At 37.3% G+C, this 23,565-nt stretch overlaps 1 protein-coding gene across 4 annotated transcripts in view; it reads right to left on the reverse strand.

The window, feature by feature from the left end:
• Positions 1 to 318: 318 nt before the first annotated feature.
• EPRS1 (glutamyl-prolyl-tRNA synthetase 1) overlaps positions 319 to 23,565 on the reverse strand; it is a 45,942-nt gene continuing 22,695 nt past the window's right edge. For 2 of the 4 annotated variants that reach the window (XM_063303607.1, XM_063303598.1), the window contains 19 exons: positions 22,465 to 22,672; positions 21,820 to 21,932; positions 20,815 to 20,932; positions 19,070 to 19,453; positions 16,676 to 16,939; positions 15,445 to 15,678; positions 13,558 to 13,826; positions 12,838 to 12,889; positions 11,886 to 12,095; positions 11,491 to 11,563; positions 10,709 to 10,788; positions 9,121 to 9,222; positions 7,891 to 8,046; positions 7,609 to 7,806; positions 6,253 to 6,426; positions 5,598 to 5,758; positions 4,502 to 4,580; positions 1,519 to 1,583; positions 319 to 682 (listed from right to left, as the gene is read on the reverse strand). In XM_063303607.1, the coding sequence (XP_063159677.1) occupies positions 532 to 682; positions 1,519 to 1,583; positions 4,502 to 4,580; positions 5,598 to 5,758; positions 6,253 to 6,426; positions 7,609 to 7,806; positions 7,891 to 8,046; positions 9,121 to 9,222; positions 10,709 to 10,788; positions 11,491 to 11,563; positions 11,886 to 12,095; positions 12,838 to 12,889; positions 13,558 to 13,826; positions 15,445 to 15,678; positions 16,676 to 16,939; positions 19,070 to 19,453; positions 20,815 to 20,932; positions 21,820 to 21,932; positions 22,465 to 22,672 (3,091 nt within the window). In that variant the 3' untranslated portion in view covers positions 319 to 531. The remainder of the gene's footprint in view (positions 683 to 1,518; positions 1,584 to 4,501; positions 4,581 to 5,597; positions 5,759 to 6,252; positions 6,427 to 7,608; positions 7,807 to 7,890; positions 8,047 to 9,120; positions 9,223 to 10,708; positions 10,789 to 11,490; positions 11,564 to 11,885; positions 12,096 to 12,837; positions 12,890 to 13,557; positions 13,827 to 15,444; positions 15,679 to 16,675; positions 16,940 to 19,069; positions 19,454 to 20,814; positions 20,933 to 21,819; positions 21,933 to 22,464; positions 22,673 to 23,565) is intronic. The other 2 variants (XM_063303625.1, XM_063303616.1) reach the window with 1 other exon arrangement.

Here is a 23,565-nt window from a genome sequence, read left to right on the forward strand (position 1 = left end):
AATACTGTCCTACAGAAGGAGTGAACTTCTTCTATATTACCCAGAGAGCAGGACCAGAAACAGTGGATTACAACTACAAGAACATAGGTTCAGGTTAGATGTCAGAAGGAACTTTCTGACTCTATGAACAGTAAGCCACTAGAACAGGCTACCATGTGAGGCAGTGAATTCTAAATGGAGACTGAATGGTCTCAGTCAGATTCTCTAGTGGCCCTTACACTGAGCAGGAGGTTCTATTAGGTCTTCTCAAAGCCCCTTTCCACCTCTGATTCTATGATTACCCAGTAGATAGGTGAGTACAAAAGAGAGGCCAAGTGATAGATGACAATACTTATTTATTATAGAGATTCTGTATACAGAAAGGTTTGTGCAATACTGCAGGTTTCACTGAAGGGGTATGACTCTCTATGGCTTTGTTAATTGCTATTTTAAAAAGTAACAACAAAAACCTGGATAGTATCAGGGAACATCTCAGTCTTTAATTTAAAAAGTTGACTGAAACATAAGGAAACCAGCATTTCCAACAGCAGCTTAATAACTTCGTCCAAAGAGAGTGTAAAACTTCGCAGGGTTCTTGCCACAGACGCATCTTGCCCCATTCTGCAGCTCACACAGTGGTTTAAAGGGGATGCAGAGACTTTTTGCTCCCATGGATGGAGCACCTGGTTCAAGATCTTGATCTCTGAAACAGAAAACAGTTTTGTAAAATTCCCAATTTGGTAAAATTCCCAGCTAATTTAATTTGAACCGGCCTATACTTGTGAGATAGAAGTTGTCATGTACGACCTAGTTTGTGCTTGCCATGCAAAAGTTAAAACATCTTTAAGCAAAGCAAATCAATTACATTCTCCCAAACAGCATAAAGGTCAGAATTTTTGCACAGAGTTGTAGAAGTTGATTGCTAAGTTAAAGGAATAGTCTACTGTTCAATTGGTAGGAAGATGTATCTAATACCAAACGAGCTCAATATAGATTACACCAACGTTTTGATCCTGTCTTTCCTCAGTGACTACCAATCAAGTGGGACAATGGATATTCGTGTGAAAAACCTCCAAGGATCATGGTCACTCACTGAGGCTACACTTCCAGTCAACCTTGGCTGGCTTCAAAAAAGGGTTGAACCAATTCATGGAAGTCATGGGGATCAATGACTATTAGCCTTGATGGCTGTGCGACTGCCTCTGAAGGCCACCTGCTGGGAGACTACTGGGCTTCTTTGTGCAGTTTGTTGGCCACTATGAGAACAGACTGCTGGACGAGATGGGCCAGGGGTCCAATCCAGCAGGGCACTGCTTATGTTCACCACTGTACAAAGCATGTCACCATCGTTTCACACAGATCAGTTTTTTCTTGAGCTAATTCTTTATATTGGTCACACATGCAAGTTTTTGCAAACTTTTCTTACTAGTTTTCAAACTGCGTAATGTTTTCATAATGCATAAAATATATTGTAACTGAAAAATATATATTCTAAAATCTCTTTCTCTTTCACTCATTTACATAACACAACTCTCTTACCTGGCAGTTGTTTTTTTGATCCAATCTTCACATTCTATTTCTCCACAGAAAGGAATCTGCACTATCTGAAATAAGAGAACATACATGTATTTTAAAGTTCATGCAACCAGAGTTATTTTTAAATAAAGTTTTATTAAAATGTAATAACCTCTATTGCTTTAGTGGTTGTCTATTTAGATTTGCAATACCAAAGAGCTAAAGTGACTCCTCCAACTATCTTAAAAGAAATCACACTGACTCCATCTTGCTTATAAATTTTCTTTGTATATTCAGTACATAGACAACTGATTAGATTCATTCAGTGTTTTCTCAAAACTTTCAATGCGTTTTCCAGATGTAATAGGACAACATAAAGTTTATCTTTTACATTTAACAATGAAAAGAAAAACCTCTTTATTATTTTCAATATTTTTTAGTATTCTGAGATACAATGTTCACTGAATGCTGTAGCTCTCATCAATTTTACCGAGGTTACCACTTATGCATGCCCTGAGAACAGAGAAAGCATTACAGGTTCTCAGATTTCATGACTGCTTACTTTTCAATAAATGTGTATTACATAGTGTTTGTTTTCCAGTCATAAAAATTTTACATGCATTTGCTACATTTGAAATTTAACAAACCCATATCTAGTACGTAGAAAAGTTAATAATTTCTTGTCATTCAGTTTAATTTTGTGACCAAGATTCATTCCAATTTATATAAATCCTAAATTGACAGAAACAGAAATTGATTCAAAATCAGAGTACACAAAAGCTCTATCTACATCTGTCAATGGAACAGAACAGAGCTAGTGGATCAAACTGTCCATTCTTCCCTGCATCTCTCCAGCACTTCCCCCCAAATCTGCTCAGAGTAAATTTGGAGACATGCCATGAAATACAACCAACCAAAGAACTGTGTGAATTTCAAAGAAAACCATTTATAAATAACAAAATCCATCCTAAACAACCATAAAGAAAAATATTACACTCACATAAATGTCTCAGTACCTATCAAGAGCTTTACAGTAGAATAACTGGCAGTACCAGATTATATGAAACCCCTACTCACTGTAATACATTCTGTGGACTACATAGCAGTTTAGTCTTTGAGAGAACTAGAAACGTACTTGAAGATATAATACAATTATTTACCACTGTATATCACACTATCTATTGGGAATATTGTATCTAATGAATTCTAATTGAGGTGGCCTTATAAATTGAAGGAATACATACGTGCATACCTACCTACCTACCTACCTACCTACCTACCTACCTACCTACCTACCTATAACACTGTCAAAGCTATTCTTTAACCTAAAGTAAGTTAGTGTATTTTTTACACGCTATGCCAAATAGGTCACTACTGCCTTAGAGTACTTTGCATATTGTAAACCAAGGGCAATATTTTATTGCAATGAAAAGTGTTTTATTGCTGTACCGTATCAGCTCCAATAACCTCTTGTCATTTGAGATCTTTGCATGCACTTGATGATCTCTGTTAAAATCAGATAGAAATAGTTTCTTGACGCAAGCACTGTGTTCTATGAACTGAATGCATTAATTATATAATTTTAAATTATTTTACAATTATTCCCATTAGATTTATTACACAGTCTGATCAGACATTCAACTTGCTGTTGTTTTTTTTCTGCTGATAAAGCAAGACAGTTGTCCTTAAGTATTCTAATGGTGGGGTGACAGCATTGACCTTTACATATGTTTTGAAAAGGCAGAGGGAATGAAAGTGGTTGCAACTCCTATGTTATATTTCTTAGAAAGTTGCTGTAAGTTCACCTCCTTGCCATAGTTCACCTCCACTGCCGCTCTGACAAAAGAAAAACATCTCTCTATCATCAAGATGTCCTATAGCCCAGAATTAGCACTCTGGTGAGGAAAATGGTTGACAGGAACTCATTTCAGAGAAAATACTCAGCACGGCTAACTGCAGCTTCTGTATTAATTAAGCCTAATAGATGAGAGCCAGTTTGGTCTAATGGTTAAGGCAACGGGCTAAAAACCAGGAGTCTGTGAGTTCTAGTCCCGCCTTAGGCATGAAAGCCGGCTGGGTGACCTTGGGCCAGTCACTCTCTCTCAGCCCAACTCACCTCACAGGGTAGCTGTTGTAGGGAAAATAGGAGGAGGAAGGAGTATTTGGTATGCTCGCCACCTTGAGGTATTTATAAAAATAATAAAGGAAGGATAAAAAATAAACGAACAAACACATTTTAAAATGAATAACTAAACAATCAACCTGTTGGCTTGTCATATAAATTTTATCACATGACAGGAATTTTGATTAAACATTATTTGTTCTTCTACATTTCTAATTAAAAACACTGTAGAGTTTTTACAACAAAATCTGCAATTCTTGAACTGGTTTATGTGGATCAAATGTCCTGACCAGGGATGCATAAAATGTGTTGTTCTTGGACTGGAGCATTCTGGGAACTCCAAAATGTTTAGTTTCTCTCCAGACCTGCCAAACTTCCTTCTGCATCGTGATGTTCCAGGGGATGTTTTGTGGCTCCCAGAAGTAAATCCTCCCAACTTGAAGCAGTTGGAGATATTCCAGACATTGTATTCCAAGTTCTGTTTCAGGGCCAGGACACCCCTACAACACTTTTGCACCATTCCAGTTCTGACAATTTACCTCTGGAAATTAGTAAACTGCACACTACAACAGCACAGTCTGGGAGGAGCTTTATTGATTTGATTTGATTTCTGAGCTTTATTTATTTATTTATTTATTTGATTTCTATAGCCACCCATCTCAACAAGTGACTCAAGGTTTGGAGGGAAATGGAACATTTCAGAATTCTCCAGAATATTCTGTTCCAGGATCAAGAAAGCTTCCAGAACCCCAGCACTTACACATAACTTAATTTACTTTAAAAAAAAACATGAATGCATGTTTTACTGCATTTACTATGTTCACTAGGTCTGTAAAAATGCATAGGAATGGACTCTAAGCCCCACTGCAATGGCAAGTTATTTACCTTTCCTGAATCAAGCTCTTTCTGAAACTCTTCCATTGAATTGGCCACCACCATATGACTCTTAAGATCTTCAGCAGCTCTAAGAGAAAGAAAACATTCAGTCCAATGAACGCATATTGTATAAGTGTACTGAATGTGTTCATTCAGTCAGGGCCACAACTGTGTCACCCGGGGAAAACATGGATTCCGCACCCACTTTGGCGCCCCCCCCAGCACTCATTTTGGCACCCCACCAGTGCAGCGCCGGGGGCACATGCCCCAGTTGCCCCCCCAGTTGCGGCCCTGCATTCAGTACACTTATACAATATTAATGTATTAATGAACACATATCGTATAAGTGTACTGAACCAGATTGTTTAAAAGTCAAGCTATCTTCTATAATTCTCTCATATTCAAATTTTCTTGAATATGCACCTGAAGTTAATACGTTCAATTCTTTTCATCTATTAAATTTACAAGACAGTCCCATATAAAAGTGTAACCAAGTCTCATTCTACAGAAGTATTTAGTACAACCAGTACAGATTACAGCTGCTAGACTACTGATTGGGTACTTTACTATAGGTGTATTACATCTGTGCTAAAAGGATCAACACTGGCTGTCAGTCTGCTATCAAGTCAGATTTAAGGAACTGGTGTACAAAGCGTTGAACAGCTAAGGGCTAAAATTCCTTAAATAATTTTTTAATTAAATCAGTCTCCCAAGCATGCACGCCCTGCAGGGCAGGTCCTGCTCTCCGGACTTGGACTTGCAGAGAGCTGTTTGTCCGTGACCCAGAGTGCATCCTTGCCATTACGGCACCTGTCCAACAGTATGTGATCTCCAGCTATATGGAAGACCAATCAGAACATTCTACTTCTTCTCTGGACTGTGCGAATTTCAGAGATAGACCAACTGTTTTCTGCAAGTTCTTCTGACTTCTTCTGCAAATCTTCTGACTGGAATTCAAGTGCCCTTATCTGGTTCTCTTCTTATCTTTCATTTATTATCCACAAGTCTAGTTTATACACCTGAAATCATGTGATAGGACAGCAGATGGTGTTTATTTATCTTCTTCATTCTAGCACACTCTCTTTCCCCCACCCCCAAGTTTAACCTGTTATAAAGGTTAGTGTGGATTTCTTCCAGGACACGTCTGAGCTGGTCCACTGCTTCGTTTTCAGAAAAAGTCAACTTTTCTCCTGTGTCCCGTCTAACAGCTACAAACTGATGGTTCTTCATATCTCGTGGCCCCACTTCAAGCCTGACTGGAACACCCTATAAATCAAAAAGTCACAGAGTGTTTTGCTCCTCTTCACATTTTTTTGAATTTCTTAAGCAAAACATGGAAAGTAAAACATTGCTTTGGGTTATGATGAAGACTCCCAGGCTTAGACCTATCTAAATGTATCATCCTCTGCAAATTATTCTCCAAACCCACAGCCAGTATTAAGGGACCTGTTCCACTACACACAGATCATGAAACTTTGCTTACACCAACAAAGGTATTACTTTTCCCAAGTCTCAGCACTGAGGTATCATATAATATATTGACAGATGGAAAAGTTCATTCACTCCATAGACACTCAGGAATGGGTGATTCCTCTCCAAACAGCAGGTGATGGCACATACTCATAGAAAAAGTTCAATTTATCAGTATATACTGATTTTTACATTTATTTTCTATATATACTTCTAACACCAAATTACATAGATGAATAAAGCCTGACAATAAAGAATTAATCAGCAGAGAACAGAATTAAAATATTTACCTTAAGCTCCCAGTGGTTGAATTTCCAGCCAGGTGAATAGTTTTCTCTCAAGTCAGTACGCACACGGATATTAGCGATGTGTAATCTCTTACAGTATTCATTGCATTTTGTCAGCAAAGCCTCCTTCTCTTCTTCCAAAAGGGAATTAGTGATACCACAGGGAATAATCACGACCTGAATAAGGATTCAGTAGTTATAAAGCTAGACAGAAGTCCTCACTAATTGAAGCTGTTGTGCAGCTGCATGTCTGAGGAGCAATTTCTAAAGGAGCTGCATGACCCTGGAAAATATATGCTTCAGAAAAGAACTACCATGTATACACTTGTATGTTTTCCAAAGATTTGCATACTGTAGCTCTATTAATTAATGTACTGTTTGCAAGGATTATATTATACAGACATGAAATGTGCAGGATGGATTTGTATTTTATAATTTTTAAGGAAGACAATCCAAAAACTGTGGAAAATCACTCAAACTATCTGATCCAAAGGAAATGGATACGAAAAACAAAATATGATGTCAATATTTTCACTATATCAAATACTAATCCTCCCACACATTTCTCCTTTATTAATGATGTTCCCTTTCATAATTTCTACCCAGCTCAAAGAGAAAGTATTGTTAATATATAATTTAACATTCTCAACTTTCATACTAGGAACCTAATACATTTCTGAAGAAGTCTCTTTCCTAATACTAGTATCTTTTAAACATCTTTTTCCTCAGGTTAATAATTGATTCCAATTTTACTTTTCATTTGCACTTACATATTAAAGCATATAAAGAGAAGTAAACAACAACAACAAGTATTGCAATCGTACCAATTTGCTGACAAGAGCAACATGTACATCAGGATTATTTTATACAAAACCAGAATCTCTACATCAGACCCCTTTTTCTCTACTTCTCAAAATTTCAAGCCAATTTATAGAATGCAGTAGCAACACCAATAGTTGCAGCTACTTGCACTTTTCCCTGATGCCACAGCAACAGAGAGATGATGGCACTACACATGGTGCATGGCCTTCTTTGCATTCTTGTGGTACCGGATAGAATGTTGCCCCTGTACCCCTCCTTGAATGATGCAATATAGCTTTCTCTAGCCAAATTTAATTGCCAATTATGGAAGGACTGAATCCAAATTTAATTAGGATTTAATTAAGGACACATCGGATGTCCTAAAATTTACAGGACAAGTAACTACAACTGACAGTGGGACTTCAGGACAAGTAGCCAAGTATGGTTTGAACCTAGTTTGTCTGCATCCCTTTCTAGAAAATGGCAAGGAAAAAAAAGGAAAAGGTAAATTGCCATAGTCAAAAGATGTGCATCAACAGAGGACTTTTTAAATCTTACCTGAAAACATGCTACTCTAGGTGGCAGCACCAAACCCATGTTATCTCCATGAATCATGGTCATAACACCAATGGTACGAGTTGTGAGGCCCCAAGAGTTCTGATAAGCAAATTGCTTCTCTCCTGGTATTCTGGGATCTTCAAAGACGATCTCAAACATCTTTGAAAAATTCTTTCCCAAGTGATGAGATGTTGCTCCCTATAATACAAAACAAGGAAATAAAAAGCATTCAGCAACTTTCTGTACATTCATATATGGTATACACTGAATTTGGTATTGTACCTGGATAGCTCGCCCACTGGCAGATATAAATGCCTCAACTGTTGTGGTGTAGTCTCCACCTGCAAATTTTTCTTTTTCTGTCTTTCTTCCTTTCACAACAGGTATTGCAAGAAGTTCTTCATATACACGAGCATACAGATCAAGAATCTGCAATACCTACCAACAAAAAAGTCAGCAGCTATTTATTTTTCTAAGTATATTTAGTTAAAGGACATTTGAAGTGTCCTACAAAATCCAAGGATGTTCAATCGCATACAAACCTAGTAATAATGATTAAGAATTTGCTTTAATTGCAGGTTTAAATTGTAGAAATAACTACAGAATCACACTGAATAATGCAGAAGATTTTTGAAAATCAAATGTTCAGTTATCCTTGAGCTTCAAAGCCCAATGCCTAATCTGAATGTGATTTTTGTTTAACTTTGCAATTATGCTTCTCCTACAGGATTTACACCTTCAACAGAATCCAGTTTTAAAATATGTTGACTTTACAAGCACTAAGAAGAGCAAGTAACAAGTCATGGCAATAGGATATATTACTGTAAACTTCACAGCATAGAAAAGAAAAGTGCAACTAGATTCACGATTGCATTGCATGTATTCTCAAAAGCATTAAAAACAATGCACTTAATTTATCAAATCATTGTTCTCATCCAGAAAGCATGGGCACCTGAATGTGGGGCAAAAATGATAACCTATGTAATGTCATCAGGCAAATGCTGCAGCTTACATACTTGCATCAAAGGTTAAGACACAAGTATGTAATCGCAGCATTTATGTGATCTCTGCAGCTGCTGCAGATGCTACTGTCAGAGGAGCTTCCTGGAGGAGATATGCCTCTTTCTGGAGGAGGAGGAGGAGGAGGACGGTGATGACTGATTAAATCTTTTATGTCTGCCCACTCCAATAGATAACCAGGCCAGTGTTTCTCAACCTTGGCAACATTAAGATATATGGACTTCAACTCCCAGAATTCTCCAGCCAGCATGGCTGGCTGGGGAATTCTGGGAGTTGAAGTCCATATATCTTAAAGTTGCCAAGGCTGAGAAACACTGATCTAGGCATATACCTTCACCTACCATACACAAAACAGTGTATGTGTAAAACTGGAAAAATGTTTGTTCTATGTGTAAAATAGCTCTGTAATATTTAGGCAAATATTTCGGAATTATCCTTTGAAAGCCTTGAAAGGCAAGCAATGCTTTATCAAAATCACTTGGCATGTGGTACCTCTTCAGCTGCTTCTTCATAAGTAGAGAATGCTGTGTGTCCTTCTTGCCACAGGAATTCACGAGTACGCAAAAATGGTTGTGGATGTTTGAACTCCCAGCGCTTCAATATAAAAGCAATTTAATAAAAACAAAAATAAGTCTTTCATATAACGTTCAAATGATAATCTTCACTGATACATTAACTTTTAATGAGTCATTTGTGAGATGGGCAATATGAATTTGAAAAATAAACAAATAAACAAACAAACAAACAAATGAATGAATAAAAAAGACTCCTTTTGGGCATGACTCAGAACTATTATTTATGAATGTAGGGATATACAGGTTTCACATGCTGCAAAAAACCTATTTAAATGGGAATGATCTGAATCACTGGTACAATATATTATGTTCATTTACCATCACCTCCAGCCATATACTGGTTACCTCCTGTTAGAGTGCTGTTCTATATGGGGATGCCTCTCAAGAAAATTTGGGAACTGTAATGTGTCAAGAATGCAGCAGCCAAGTTTCCATATGGGGTTTCCAGTCAGGAGTATATAATACCTGCGATGGCTTCCTGTAGATGTCTGAATTAAATCCAAGGAGCTCAAATTGATGGGTAAATTTCCACACCATTTGGTTCTTGCTCACTTGAGGAATAGCTTCCCCCGTATGTTGTGAGCTAAAAGCTTTGAGTGCCTTTTAAGGGTTTACTGTCAGTGCTGTCATGGAGGGAGGCCTCTTTGGAAATTATCAAGATAAGGGTTTTTTGGGGGGGTGGGGGGTGTCCAGCTTTATCAAACTCTTTCACCCAAGATTTTCCTGTATGGCTCTCCCCCTTACAGAGGCCCATCTCACCTCCTTTGATGAAGGAACCTGGAGGAGGACCTCATTAGATGATCATAAGGTTTGGGAGAGTACATAGGAGAGACGGAGCTCTTTCAGGTAACCTGGTCCTAAGCTGTTTTTCGGTATTTGAAGGTCAAAACCAGCACTTTGAACTGGATCTGGAAATGGACCTGCAGCCAGTATAGGTGGTGAAGAGCTGACTAATATGTTCATATTGGTCAGTCCTGGTGAGCACCTAGCCATGGTATTTTGAACTTACTGAAGTTTCCAGACCATTGTATGCAGTTCCACGTACAACACATTGCAATAATCCAACCAGGAAAGTTACCAGAGTATGAATAACTATTGCAAGGCTGTCTCTGTCCAAGTAAGGTCACACTTGTAATTAGCCAAAGTTGATCAAAGGGACTCCAGGCCACAGAGACTACCTGGATCTAGGAGCGCTCCAAATTGCAAACCTGTTCCTTTAGGGCAAATACAGATCCCTCCAGGCCAGTCAGTGCACCACTAAGCTGGACAGATGCATCATCCATAAGTAGTATCTCCCTCTTGTCTGGACTGAGTTTAAGTTTACTGGCCCTCATCAAGTCCATTACCCTGCCCAAGCACTGATTCAGAACACCAACTGCATCACCTGTGATACATGAAAAGGAGAGGCAGAGCTGCACGTCCACAGCCCACCTCAGAAGGCAGGAGCAACAATTACTGGTTAACTAGCAAATAGTAAAACACACTCTGTAAAACCCTGTACTTACCACAACATTGCACCACTGATTAAGCTTGACTGGAAGATCTCTGTGGGACTGAATCCATTTTGCATAGGCGGGATACATTACTACAAATCAAAAACACAAAAAACATTATTTTTTGAAAGAGTGCAACCCAATCTGGTATTTATTTTGAAATTAAGTTGATTTTCAAGATGTCAGTATAGACTAAGGGCCTTCTCCCTTAGCGTTTGTCCCTCAAGTAAGATCTAGTAGAGATGCCCTCCTAAGAGTGCTGCATCTGCCATGTGACATTCCAAGAGCGGACGTTGTTAATACAAGCACCCCAAGTTGCAGAATTCCTTTCCCGTTTAGAAACAGTTGGTGTTAAGCCTTGTAAGTTTTGGGGCCAGTTTAACACCTCTCTGTTTCCTCAGGCCTTCAGTTAAACTGATGTTGCTGTGCTCCTGATCTGGTCTTAGCACCTTATTTGTAGAGGTTCTTATTTAATTTTTTAAGTTGTATATTGTCCCCTACTTCATAGAATTTTTTTAAACTAGGAAAATGGGCAATACAATTTTATAATTTAAATATTACATTTCTAATAGATCTATTGATTTTAATGGATCTAGTCTTAAATTTGCCTCAGTTAAAAAACAATCTCCTTCCTTGAAGTGGCATGCTTCTTAGCAACACTCTGACAGCTCTTGGTCTGAATCAAAGACAATTCCATTCTTGTTTCAAAAGCCACCATCACTAGCTTGCAGTAACACCACATGGAGGTTAAAACTAGTGTTTTCCTACTGTTATTTTACAGCATTCATTGTTACCTGTTTCACTAGTAGGACGTACAGCAATTGGTTCGGCCAGCTCTGTTTTGCCAGACCTTGTAACCCAGGCAACCTAAAAACCATAGAATGTTTTTTTATAGAAGTTTTATCTATACACACACGCATGCACACCCACTCAAACTATTTTTAACAATATGGGAAGTGCAGTTTAACTAATACTGTTATAAAAAGATCTACCCTCCTGTACTATTGCTTTTGTACCCATTCACTGGCGACCTAGATACACAAGCATTCCACTAAATTCAATGCCCAGTCCAAGAATGTGCTCCTTTAAATGCACATGGCTACTTTTTGGTTTTATTTGGGACTAGTGTTTTAAAATCTTTACAGCATATTCCAGGCAAGGGTAGAATTAGTATAATATTTGAGTTTACCTCAGGGGCAAAATCAGCAATGTGTGTCTTCTCCTTTTCCAATGCAGCTTGAGATACAAACATGGGAAAGTAGCAGTTTTCTACTCCAAGTTTTTTTATTTCACTATCGAAAAAGTCTTTGATGGCTTCCCAGACTGAAAAAGCCCATGGACGGAGAATGTAGCAGCCACTCACATCATAGTATTCAATCATCTCCGATTTTGTAATAACCTTTATTTTAAAAAGAATGCTTCAGTCGTGGATAATGTTGCTGAGTATGCAGAAGTTCAATAAAACAGTGGAACGAAATAATTAAGAAGTATTAAGGTAGAAAAAGACAGAGTAGCATTCACAGATAGAGGGGCTTTTTCTAAAAAAAATAATAATACTGACTGCAGATGTTTTAATGGTTGCTGTATTTCTGTAAAATGCCAAGGGTCATGTGGGATTGTGGTGGGGTATAAATATAATACATACATACATACATACATACATACATATATATATGTGTTATGAATACAACTGAATCAGCATTAGAGTTAAATATAGCTCACTGATTTCAAGAAAACTTTGTGTTGGGTTGAAACCACTTTTATCAGAAATGTATTATCCAAATGCCCTATAAAATGTAACTATATTTAAAAAAAAAAAAAACTTTGCATTCACTTCCATTCCAGTGTTGTAGCATTTTTTTAAACTGGGTTTTGTTTTTAGATACAGGTCTTTTATTTCATATTCTTTTCATTTTGAACAGTAATTCACAGGAATTAACTGTTTTCTATTGCTTCAGCAATGAAATCTGGATCTCATCTAATACATCTCAACCAGTAGAAATATACTGAGATTTTGAGTTACATTTGGCGTATTAAAAAAATAATTTACCTTCCACTAATTAATGAATTCTTACAAGCAAGCCATGGGAAAAAATATCCAATGGAAATCTTACTATAAGTAAAATTTGAGATATACTTGCCTGAGAATACCATTCAGCTAGATTTTCTTCCTTCTTAGCTTCTAGACCCAACCTGTAGTACAGGGGGAATAAATTTTTTAATACATTTTGGCCAATAATTGCTGAATTAATAAAGCAACAGTTTACTTGTTTTAACCTTTTACCTCAAAAAATGAAATGACACATATATAATCCAGTAATAGAAAATAAAATTTTAATGTTTACTTTTTATTACAACATGAATATAAAACAATGGGAAATAAATACTTGTCCCTGAGCTTCAGTGCTAACAGAAGGGATCAGATCAAATTAAATGTCCATATTTAGACATAATAGTTTATTTTTTAAAAAGGCATAATATTTTGATATCTCTGGTTTTGCCAACATATTTTCTACATACTTAGTGGTATATAGTTTGTTTTAAAAATCTAAATATTCGGACAATTCTGGTTTTGCCATCATAATTCCAGAAAAAGCCTCATTTCTGTTGCTTCTTTTTCTGGAAAGAATCCATATTTTTGCCAAACCAGCAAAAATCCTCAAAATTTAACTATTCCTTAAAATCTCTTTCAGTTGCAAAGTTCTTTCATGAAGCATTATAACCTCAAGCATTGTCATTATGTCTTTATTACCTTCTCTACTTTGTTATCAAAGGTGAGACTATAAATTGGTACTAAATAAAATTTAAACAGAGACAGCATAGTTAGAAGTGTCTGTATTATATCTTAAGAAGGCTTTTACCTTGTTTGCTTCTTAGGTCCTTGACCATCCCCTGGTCCATTGGAAGAGAGACTGTAATTACTCCCTTGGTCTTTCTGCATTCCTTTCTTCTGTCCCTCATTCTGTTTCTGTTGCTTGTTTTGCTTTTCAGATTTGTTCTCCTTCTCCTTCTTCTTCTTGTCTTTGTCTTCTGCACCAGTTGCAGAAACTGGTTTGTAATCTACTCCTGTTAACAACTTGTACTGGGCTTTCAACTGAAGCAGTTTTTGTACTGCAGTATCAATCTTATCCTTTGGGAGGACAACATTCCCACAGAAATATAGGCAATAAAAGAGAAACCAAGAATGCAATTAGCTGCATCAAATATGCAATGTATTATTATAATTGATGAAGAAATTACAGAACAAATGCTTGAATAGAGAAGATGCAGACAGGGACTTTTCTGGATTCTCAGAAAAGCATCATTAGTTGTTGCATCTAAACCACAGCCATCTGAACCAAGGAGTGAACAGAAGGAGTGAAAAAACTTTGCCCGTTCTCAGACTCCTACCTCAAGTAAATATATAAAAGATCTCTATTAAAAAATATCTTTTGTTTACAGAGTTGCAGATAAAATTTTGGTACTCTGTAGGCATACTGTAAGCATTGTTCCTCGTCAGGACTTGCAACCCAACCAGTTTTGGAGTAAGGTAGATCCAGTCCTCTTATTAGAAGTGTTTTTTGTATATATATGGTGTTGTCCATACAGGCGCTGGTCTGTTTATTTTATGCACATTTTGTATGTTGCTGTTTCTGTCTAAATTGTGAGTTGCCCAGAGCTCCTTTGGAGCTGGGCTATGCCTAAATCTAATGAAATAAAGAAACAAAGAAAGAAATACGTTTTATATGTAGAAGGTGTCCAGGCTTAACTCAAGAAAGTGAAAGATAAAAGAATCCTTTGTAGGAGAGTTGGAGAAATGTTTTGCTTGACATTTTAAAGAGCGCTTGCCAATCAGTGACTGTATCAGTCTGGATCAGTGTTTCTCAACCTTGGCAACTTTAAGCTGTTGGGAAACACTGGCCTAGATGGACCTACGTTATTTCAATTTAAGTAAGCCTAAGAGTATATTTATTTGCTTGGCATTTGAAAATTGATGATGGTATAGCTCCCTTACTTATGGCCACTAATATATTTGCTTTAAATGTAGTTTAATATGCTTTAATATAGTTTAATCTTGTATACATTTTACGTTTCAATGTATACAATGTATTTAAATACCTTACACTGCATGGAGATGCACAGAAGTGTCTTAAAAATTAAAATGTAAATTAAAACAAAAAACAAAATAAGGTACATTTTTCCACTCTTCCTTTACTACCTGCCACAATAAAAAATAACACTGTAAATTCCTTGGAATAGTAATCTAGATTTTTCTGTTTATATTATATTTGATGGCAAAATCAAGTGTTATGTACATTTGCTGTACAACTAAATCCTGAAGAAATACATTGGACAAGATCTAAATTCATCTCAAAAAAAGGTTAAGATTCTTTAAAAATATGTGGGATGTTTCTGGATGACACAGCTCAATTACCAGACAGTAAAAATGAATGAGTCAGAGAATGGAAAAACAATTTATTCTGGTATGTCAGGACCAGTGGTTTCGGTGACAATTGATAGCTCCCTGATGACCCTTTGGAGAAAATTTGAAGATTTTTTTTTTCAGAAGTTGCCAAAATTACTGATTTTGCTAAAGCAAACTGCAAAGGTTGTTGAATTGAAGTACTTTCGGAACAGTAGAATACAGGATGTAACAAAAGAAATCAACTTGTTTTCAAAGAATAGGATAGCAGCAAAAAATAAAAACAAGTGCGATATGTATTCCAGGATCCCTTCAAGTACAAGAAACTGCTAATTAATACAGTTACCTTTTCTGCCTTCTCCAATTTTAACTTCTGAACCTCTTCTCCTTGGAGAGCAACTTGGTTAAAGAGAGCGTGTTTCTCTGGAGAGCCAGGACTATCAGTTCCTGTGCTTTTTGGGTGGTTTAAGTCACATGTCTGAGGTGAGGGTAGCTGTCCTGGCTTATAGTCCTGGCCAGTCTTTTCTTTATATTCTGCTTTTAGGGAAAGGAGCAGTTTGACAGCTTCATCCACTTTATCCTGTGGGAATATTGTCAAGAAAGAGCAATAAACACAAACATCTCAAAAATCATCTGCATACTTTCTTTTCTTTACAGACACACACAGACACACACACAGTCAAATGAACAATAAGTTCTTGGGCATCTTAGTAACATACTGTACTATTTTATGCAAAAGATTTGTGGCATGCAAATGAAATGTATTTATTGAAAGACATTTGCTTTATGCAAATCTTTTTCCCTAATTGTTGTTATCAGTTTCTGTATGTCACTTTTCAAAACCAAGGTTCTCTCAAGGCAGCTCATGACAGTCTAATGTACACAAACTGCTATCTACACATAAGAAAAAAATAGAAATTACTGGATCTCAAATCCTTTTAAATTTCTAACACAGAGGTAAGTCAGGAAGCTTTAGGATTCAATTGCCTACAATAAGTTCCTTAGAGGAAGAGGTAAAGAAAATAGCTTTACCCTCTAACAGTGGCCTTGAAATAATAATTTTTGAAGCAGAGATAGTGTCAAAAATCTATAGGATTTTGTTAAATGCTTCTGGAATGCAATTTCAGGCTTTAAAATATTTGGGGAAATGGAAATTTGGGAGAAATATTGCTGATAAAAAATAGAATACTTTGTGGAGACAGGAACCATTTAGATCTGTCCTTGAAAGGCAATAGATAGCTAATACACTGATGGTATTCTCTGACAATGTTGCATTGTTGCAGTTTTCTGAACTCAGTTTTGGGTTTGCAGACATTTCACAACCAAATAGGGTAAAGAAGGGTAAGGTAGTATAAAGGAATGTAGACCTTGGGGAAGACACAAGCAAGCCATTATGGGGAGAAGGAAGGAGCAAGCCATCAGTGGGGACTTGCAGAAGAGATTACACAGTCCTGATTCTGTTATTCTACCTTATACAATAAAGAGCATTGTTTACATGAGGCCTGGAACAACACACACACACACACATACACACACGCATATACATATACATACACACATATTTATCATTATTCTACCTTGGAAACCTTTTCTGCTTTGAGTCTCCGCACCACCTCGCCTTGTTCAGCTACCTTATTATACAGAGCATTTCCATCTATTTGGCTAGAAGATGTCAAACCATTCAGAGTTAAAGAAGTAGGATCAGAAGCACAAGACAAGGAGGGAGAAGGAGGAGGAGGAGGAGCTGCAGGTGGATGTCCAGGCTTATAATCTTGACCTGTCTTTTGTTTATATTCTGCCTTTAGAGCAAGAAGCACTTTTACTGCAGCATCTATATGATCCTGAGGCAGGGAGAGAATATAACAGATCAGTAAATGCAGAAACATTTCTAAGAGTTTTCTGCAAACAGAATGGAATAAAAATGACATTAAAAATGACTCTGGACTCCACCCAGAGTCCCCCTCTTTGGGGGGAGATGGGCAGTAATAGAAATTTGAATAATAAATTAATAAATAAACCCATTCAGAAGAAATGGCAAAATGTATTTGTTGTTATGAGGAGTAGCCTGCATAGGAGTCTGAGGCCATGACACTCTCTCCATTCTTTTTCAACTGGAAATGGTTATTATATAGAAGAGAAAGCAGAAACCATCAGTCTTCCTCTGGAAGAGCAGAATAGCACACAAGCTTGTGATTCATGTAATGACAAACAATGGTTTCCCTAAACTAGACCAGTATCAAATATCCACGTGAATGCCAAATACTTTCATTTTATGGATTAGGTGGATATAAATGCTTCTTATGTTAAGACTTCTGAAGTCTTGGACAAACGTTTTAGAACTAGCCATTCTCTGTGATTGGCATAGTATGCTTCACTTTGATCTAAAATGCTGTACCTACATTTTAAATAGAAAACAATTAATGGCTTCTGGTTTTGCTCATGTCCTTTTTCCAAACCACAGTGCTTTTTTTAGATTTATTTTTAGAATGGAAAGGCTGGCAGATTTGGGCATAATTCAACAGGACATTTTTCTACATAAGATTCAATAAACTGAATTGCTGCTAATGCCCAGAACGCATCAGGACGTCTATTCTGTTCATGTTATAAACTAAAGTGAACTGGCTAAAGTAAGTGAACTTACTTCACTTTATAAACTAAGGCATTTCTGTTATCCCTTAAAGTTCGAACTACGGATATAAACATATATCCAAGATTTGCTCAATGTGGACAAAATAATCATCTGTTTTGTATGCAATGACATGCAACTCTGTAACACTGTACTAAAACAAGATCGTTCTAAAAGTAAAGCAAGAAATTCTTGCTATCATTTAACTATATACTTCTTTCAAAGATCTGCATTAGCCTATTTTACTTCCGCCATTTGCATTAGCCTATTTTACTTCTACTGTTATTATACTTTTGATGCTTTCTTTGATTTAAACCTCTTTAGAGGGGTTCTAACTTAGCTACTTTACAATCAAGCATTTTGCTCACAAGTGTATAGAGGGATAGAGGAGAAGAAGCAGGAGGAACTGAACTAGGAAAGACACTCTCTGGCGGATTGCTAGTTTTCTACTCCTGGTCAATTTTTTTGCTTGCAGAGCTGGAAACACCTTGACAGCAGTATCTATCTGATCCTAAAACCAGAAATGGAAGAACACACCTAAAAGGGATTAAGACAGAAAAGGGGGAAACTGATACTGATTTAAAGATATGCACATGGCCAAATTTGTAGTGGGGAAAATTAACCAGAAACTAACTTCCCATACAGTAGAAAGAATCATTTGATCTCTTGCTTCATTTGATACAGAAAGCTCTTTTATTTAGGACATTTAAAATGCTTTCTGTTTTTCACTAGCTTATACTTGCAGTCATCCTTGCATGGAAGGGGAAACAGATAACAATCTTATGGTATCTCTTGAGATCTTGCTCTTAAAACTCTATTAGTACAGTCCTTCAGTTCTCTCCCAAATTAGGGGATTAAGGGATCACAGTAGGATAGGAAGGTCAGTTCCATCCACCATCCCATAAAAGAAAATTAGGCCCATCGAAATTATATTCCGCCTTTTTGCCAATGAATGGCATTCACAGCCACTACTAAACATAAAATAAAAGCAATGCAATTAAAGTATTAAATTATTTTAAATTATTCACACACCTACACATATACAATTTTTAATAACAAAAAATACAGCTGCCTTCCCAAAACTCAGCAGCAAAAAAGTGATACACTTCCAAAACCAAGTTAAATATTTGCTTTTTTATTATGAAAAGGATAATCGCTATAACCTGGGAGTATCCAGAGAACATTTTCTCTCAGAAAATATATGAAGAGATATGTCCCTAATCATGGTGGGATCAAGAGAAGAACTTCTTCCTAAAGATTTCAAAGCTTATAATGGAGCACGTGGTTTTTTAGATCGAATCAGAGAACAACAATTTAAGGCAGCTTAACAAATCTGTTTACTAACCTTGGGAGCTTTTTCTGCTTTCAGTTTTCGGACCACTTCTCCTTGCTCAGCTACATTATCATAAAGAGCTTTGCTGCCTACACTGGCGGTGGCGACAACTTCACATTTAGAAGACTGAATGGGAACTGTTGCAACTGGAGGATTTCCCGGCTTGTAGTCTTGACCAATCTTCTCCTTGTATTCTGCTTTCAGAGCCAAGAGTTGTTTCACAGCAGCGTCAACGTCCTCCTTTGCTGCTTTCTTCTGTTTCAAATCACGGACTACATCACCTTGAGCAGATACCCTCCTGTAAAGAGCTAAGTGATCCTGGGCTGAAGCAGAAACTGCAGTAGGAGAAACATCAGCCCCAAGTGAAGCAGAATGACCTTTCAGTACAGAACCAACCTTTGAAAAGAAAACCAAACGTATGTATTCACAAAAGTGAGGAAAACAGTTAACCACAATATGCACGGGGGCAGGGGGGCGGGGAACAGTGTTGCCTGATATCCAAATCCCATTCATGGATATGAACAAAATGATCTGAAAGATGTTGCCTCTACCCCTGATCCAAGCAAGGTAACATTTCAAAGAGGGAGCAGAAATAAATATAACTTGTGCAGCATCTATGAATGGAAGGATAAGTAACTTTCTTGGCATAAATATTGTACACAGTCTTATAAGGCAAGCCAAAGGCTGAATTCAAAAGTGAGCAGGAGCAGGAAAGACAGATTTATTTAACTATTCATTCATTTAATCTATTTACATGGCTGCCCATCTCACAAACACAACAAATAAAATAAAGATGGGTAGAAGCAGGGGGAAAAGGCAAAAACATCCACAAGAATTATATTTTCATTTCTTTAATTCAAATGACATTAAATTAAATATTTGATAGGCAAGAGACATTGAGTCTGAGTATAATCCTGTCCCAACATAGTACAGTTGGAAACTTCTCACTAATTTTAGCAAAAATGGACTCAGTGGATTAATATGTGATTTATTATGGCCTTAGACCAGCACAAGAAAAAACACACAAAATAATGAGTATCCAAAACTTAAAATAAATTATTCAGCAAAGATCAAAAGATATAGAAAGTAAACCAACTGAAAAAAATAACTGGATTTTTGTAATCACTTGTTGATGAGAAATAGAAGTAATGGCTCAACACCTGGCCATTTTCACAAAAATTGCTGCAATCTGAACAGAAAATAAATACATAAAACATATTCAATAGAACAGAAATAATTAGAAAAGAATTGATAGAGCAGAACATGCCTCACTACTGGTGTGTAAATGATGAACTTAAACTATCCAAAAGGTGAAGCACAGTTCTTGTTAATTGCATGACATTAATGTTTCATGATCAACTTGTGATTGATTACAGTCCTGAGATTGTTTTCAAATGTTCTGCTCCCAGATCTTATATTCTGCTTCCTATACAGGTACATCTGTTATTTCAACCATGACAAATGCATCTGTCTCTGTTGAATATCAATGAGTTTATGACCACTTTTTATAAGAAACACTTTTTTGTTGTTTATTCGTTTAGTCGCTTCCGACTCTTCGTGACTTCATGGACCAGCCCACGCCAGAGCTTCCTGTCGGTCGTCAACATCCCCAGCTCCCCCAGGGACGAGTCCGTCACCTCTAGAATATCATCCATCCACCTTGCCCTTGGTCGGCCCCTCTTCCTTTTGCATAAGAAACACTAATGTCCATCAATATTACTTTTGATGAAAAATGTATATAAATCGGATCTTCTTACCTCTTTCTTTGCTGTTTCTGCTTTGGTCTTCTCCTTTGAGCCAGATGTTGGCATTTCTTTTGTATGCCCATCAGGGATATAAATCAAAATGCATGGAGCTTCTTTACAACTATATGGACTAGAAACAAAGATTTATATTCAACTTAATAATTTAGCCATAACAAACAAATGAATAAATATGAAAATTATCACTTACAACATTTAAACATTAAATGTTTATAGAAATAAAACAGTGTTTGTGAAATTTCATGTATTATATTCATAAGGAAAGTGCAGAACAGGAAGGGCAGCAGAAAAGTGACAGGTAAGGTTATGTGGATCAAGATTTAACAATGCATCTAAGGATTTACATAAACTGACTATGGTGCTTCAACACACCCAGCATACTAGTTAACTTAAAATCAAGATACCTTCTTCTTATACCCCACCCATCCCCATAGCAGTAAATCCAGGAGAAAAATGGCTGCATTGGTGAAAGACAGAGAAACAGACAGAACTAGGGTGGGGGGTGGGGGGGCACACTGTAGAACATTAGGAAAACATTTTCTTACATTTCCATATACTCCAAAATGGCTTCTTTTGACAGCCACAAACAAATGCATAATAAAGCCTAATGAACAGTCAATATAGCAGTTCAAAATATAATTTTCAAAATAACAAGCACTGTTAATTTATCTATAAAAGTTTAAATTTGTTGTTTGCATATTCTATAAATGGGAGAAAATGCCATTGAAAGTATTTTAGGTTGCCTGCTTTCAAATTTTGTTGTGGTTGAACTGTACTATGTCCCTGTTTTCCTTTGTTAAATACGATGTAAAGGTCTTCTATATAGTTTAGCTAAATGCAATGCAGAAATCTAGACTTTTTTATAGACAACGGCAGGACTATAAATATGTTAATTCTACTTCAACAATTCAGTGCTGGAAAAAAAATAATAAAATGGCCATTCCAAACTTTTCCAAATCTGTGATACAGTTAAAACCAAGGAGGTTTCTAAATACTCACCTAATAGGCTCATATGGTTGATCACAAATATAAAAGCCTCTTCTCTGAAGTTGTATGATGTCTCCTTTTTTCAAATCTTTTAGGCAAGGATCACCTAACATCAGTTCTTCTTGCTGTAAACAGTTAAAAACAAGTTGTATGACTTCCTAAGAACAAAGTTCTCTACATACTAAGAATTACTGTAGTTGTGCTGAATGACTAAGGTCAACATGAAGGCTAACGTTTCAGCTGGATACAGAAAATCCTTAATTCTCCATAAAGCAACTCATGAAGACCCAAATGTAAGATGAAGAAAAAGCAATCATAGAATCACATATGTGATAATGGCTAGCCTGATCTTTCCCAATATGAGGCCCTCTTGCCAATAATTAGCGACGGTAGGAGCTGTAGTCCCAAGATTTAGTAGACTCCATTTTAGTGAAGATGGGCTAGAATGTTGAATTTTGACCAGGAAACTACAGGATAAAACCTCAATTCAGCCACCAAGTTTACTGAGTCAGTTTGAATGCAAGTCAGGTTTAAGGACCAGTGAGATTTGAAGAGGGAGGAGGACTCATGTATTCCATGCTGTTTCTTGAAATACACATAGGACGGACTATCATTCTGAGGTACAAATGCAACAGTTAATAATAATATAACAGGTACTTTGCTATTTCTGTTGATGTACTGTTTGAAGTCTTCCTCCTTGCCTAGGACAGGCTTGGTGATCAAGTGTTCGTAGTTTACACAGATAGTTGGAGTGAGAGAAGCACAAGAGGTTTCTGCTAGCCAGGTAATTTTAGTAGTTTTTTTGTAGTCCTTATTCTCCAAATTTAATTTAGCATCAATAGATGTGATTTTCCCAGTGAAGTTCCTACAAAGAAACAGAACAAATATTCTGATTACCTGTGTGTTTTAAAACTAAATGATAAAACCTTGCCCAGGAAATTAACTTAATTTCCAAGATTAGTGAATCTTAAGAAATGGCAGTCAAATTTAATAGCCCAAATAGATTATTTAAATTTAACAGGATTCTCATATGAGGAGAAAGAGCTTACGGTCATACAAGTCACCACATCCCCTACCATTTCAACTCTCATCTCTCCCTTAGTACAGGTAGTCCTCGATTTATGACTATTTGTTCAGCAACTGTTCAAACTTATGGTGGCACTGAACAAAGGAACTTATGACCCGTGCCTGAAGTCTCGGTACAGCAGTTGCAGCATCCCTGCGGTCACATGATCAAAATTCAGGCGCTTGGCAGCCCACATGCACTTATGACCTCAGGGGAACTTCAACTCCCCCACCTGCCTATCTCCCCCGCCCCCAATCTATGCCCTTTTGGCCCCCTGCTGGCCTGCGCTCCACCATTCCAGCTGACCTTCGACACCTTCTTGCTCCCGCTGCTGACGAGGCATGCCCGGCCTGGCTTACCATTCATTGCCCCAGAGCTGCAGCACAGTGCAAAGCCCAGCCCCAGCCTGGCCCAGCAGCGAGGCTGGGCATGTCTCATCAGCAGTAGGAGCAAGAAGATGGTGAAAGTCAGCTAGGGCGGCAGAGTGCAGGGTAGTGAGGGTGACTATGGCTGGTACTGGGCTGGAGAGACTGCAGCTTCCCAGGGCGTGGCAAGCAGCCCCAGAGCTAGGCAGTTCTGGGGCTGCTTGCCACCCCGCAAGGAAAGGTACAGGGTGGCCTCAAGAGTAAAGATGGGGGGGAGATAGGTGGGGGGGGAGTAGGAGGCTGTCCATTACTTCACTGAGGCTCAAG

This window comes from Candoia aspera, chromosome 1, assembly GCF_035149785.1.
Source record: "Candoia aspera isolate rCanAsp1 chromosome 1, rCanAsp1.hap2, whole genome shotgun sequence".
NCBI classification, from domain to species: domain Eukaryota; kingdom Metazoa; phylum Chordata; class Lepidosauria; order Squamata; family Boidae; genus Candoia; species Candoia aspera.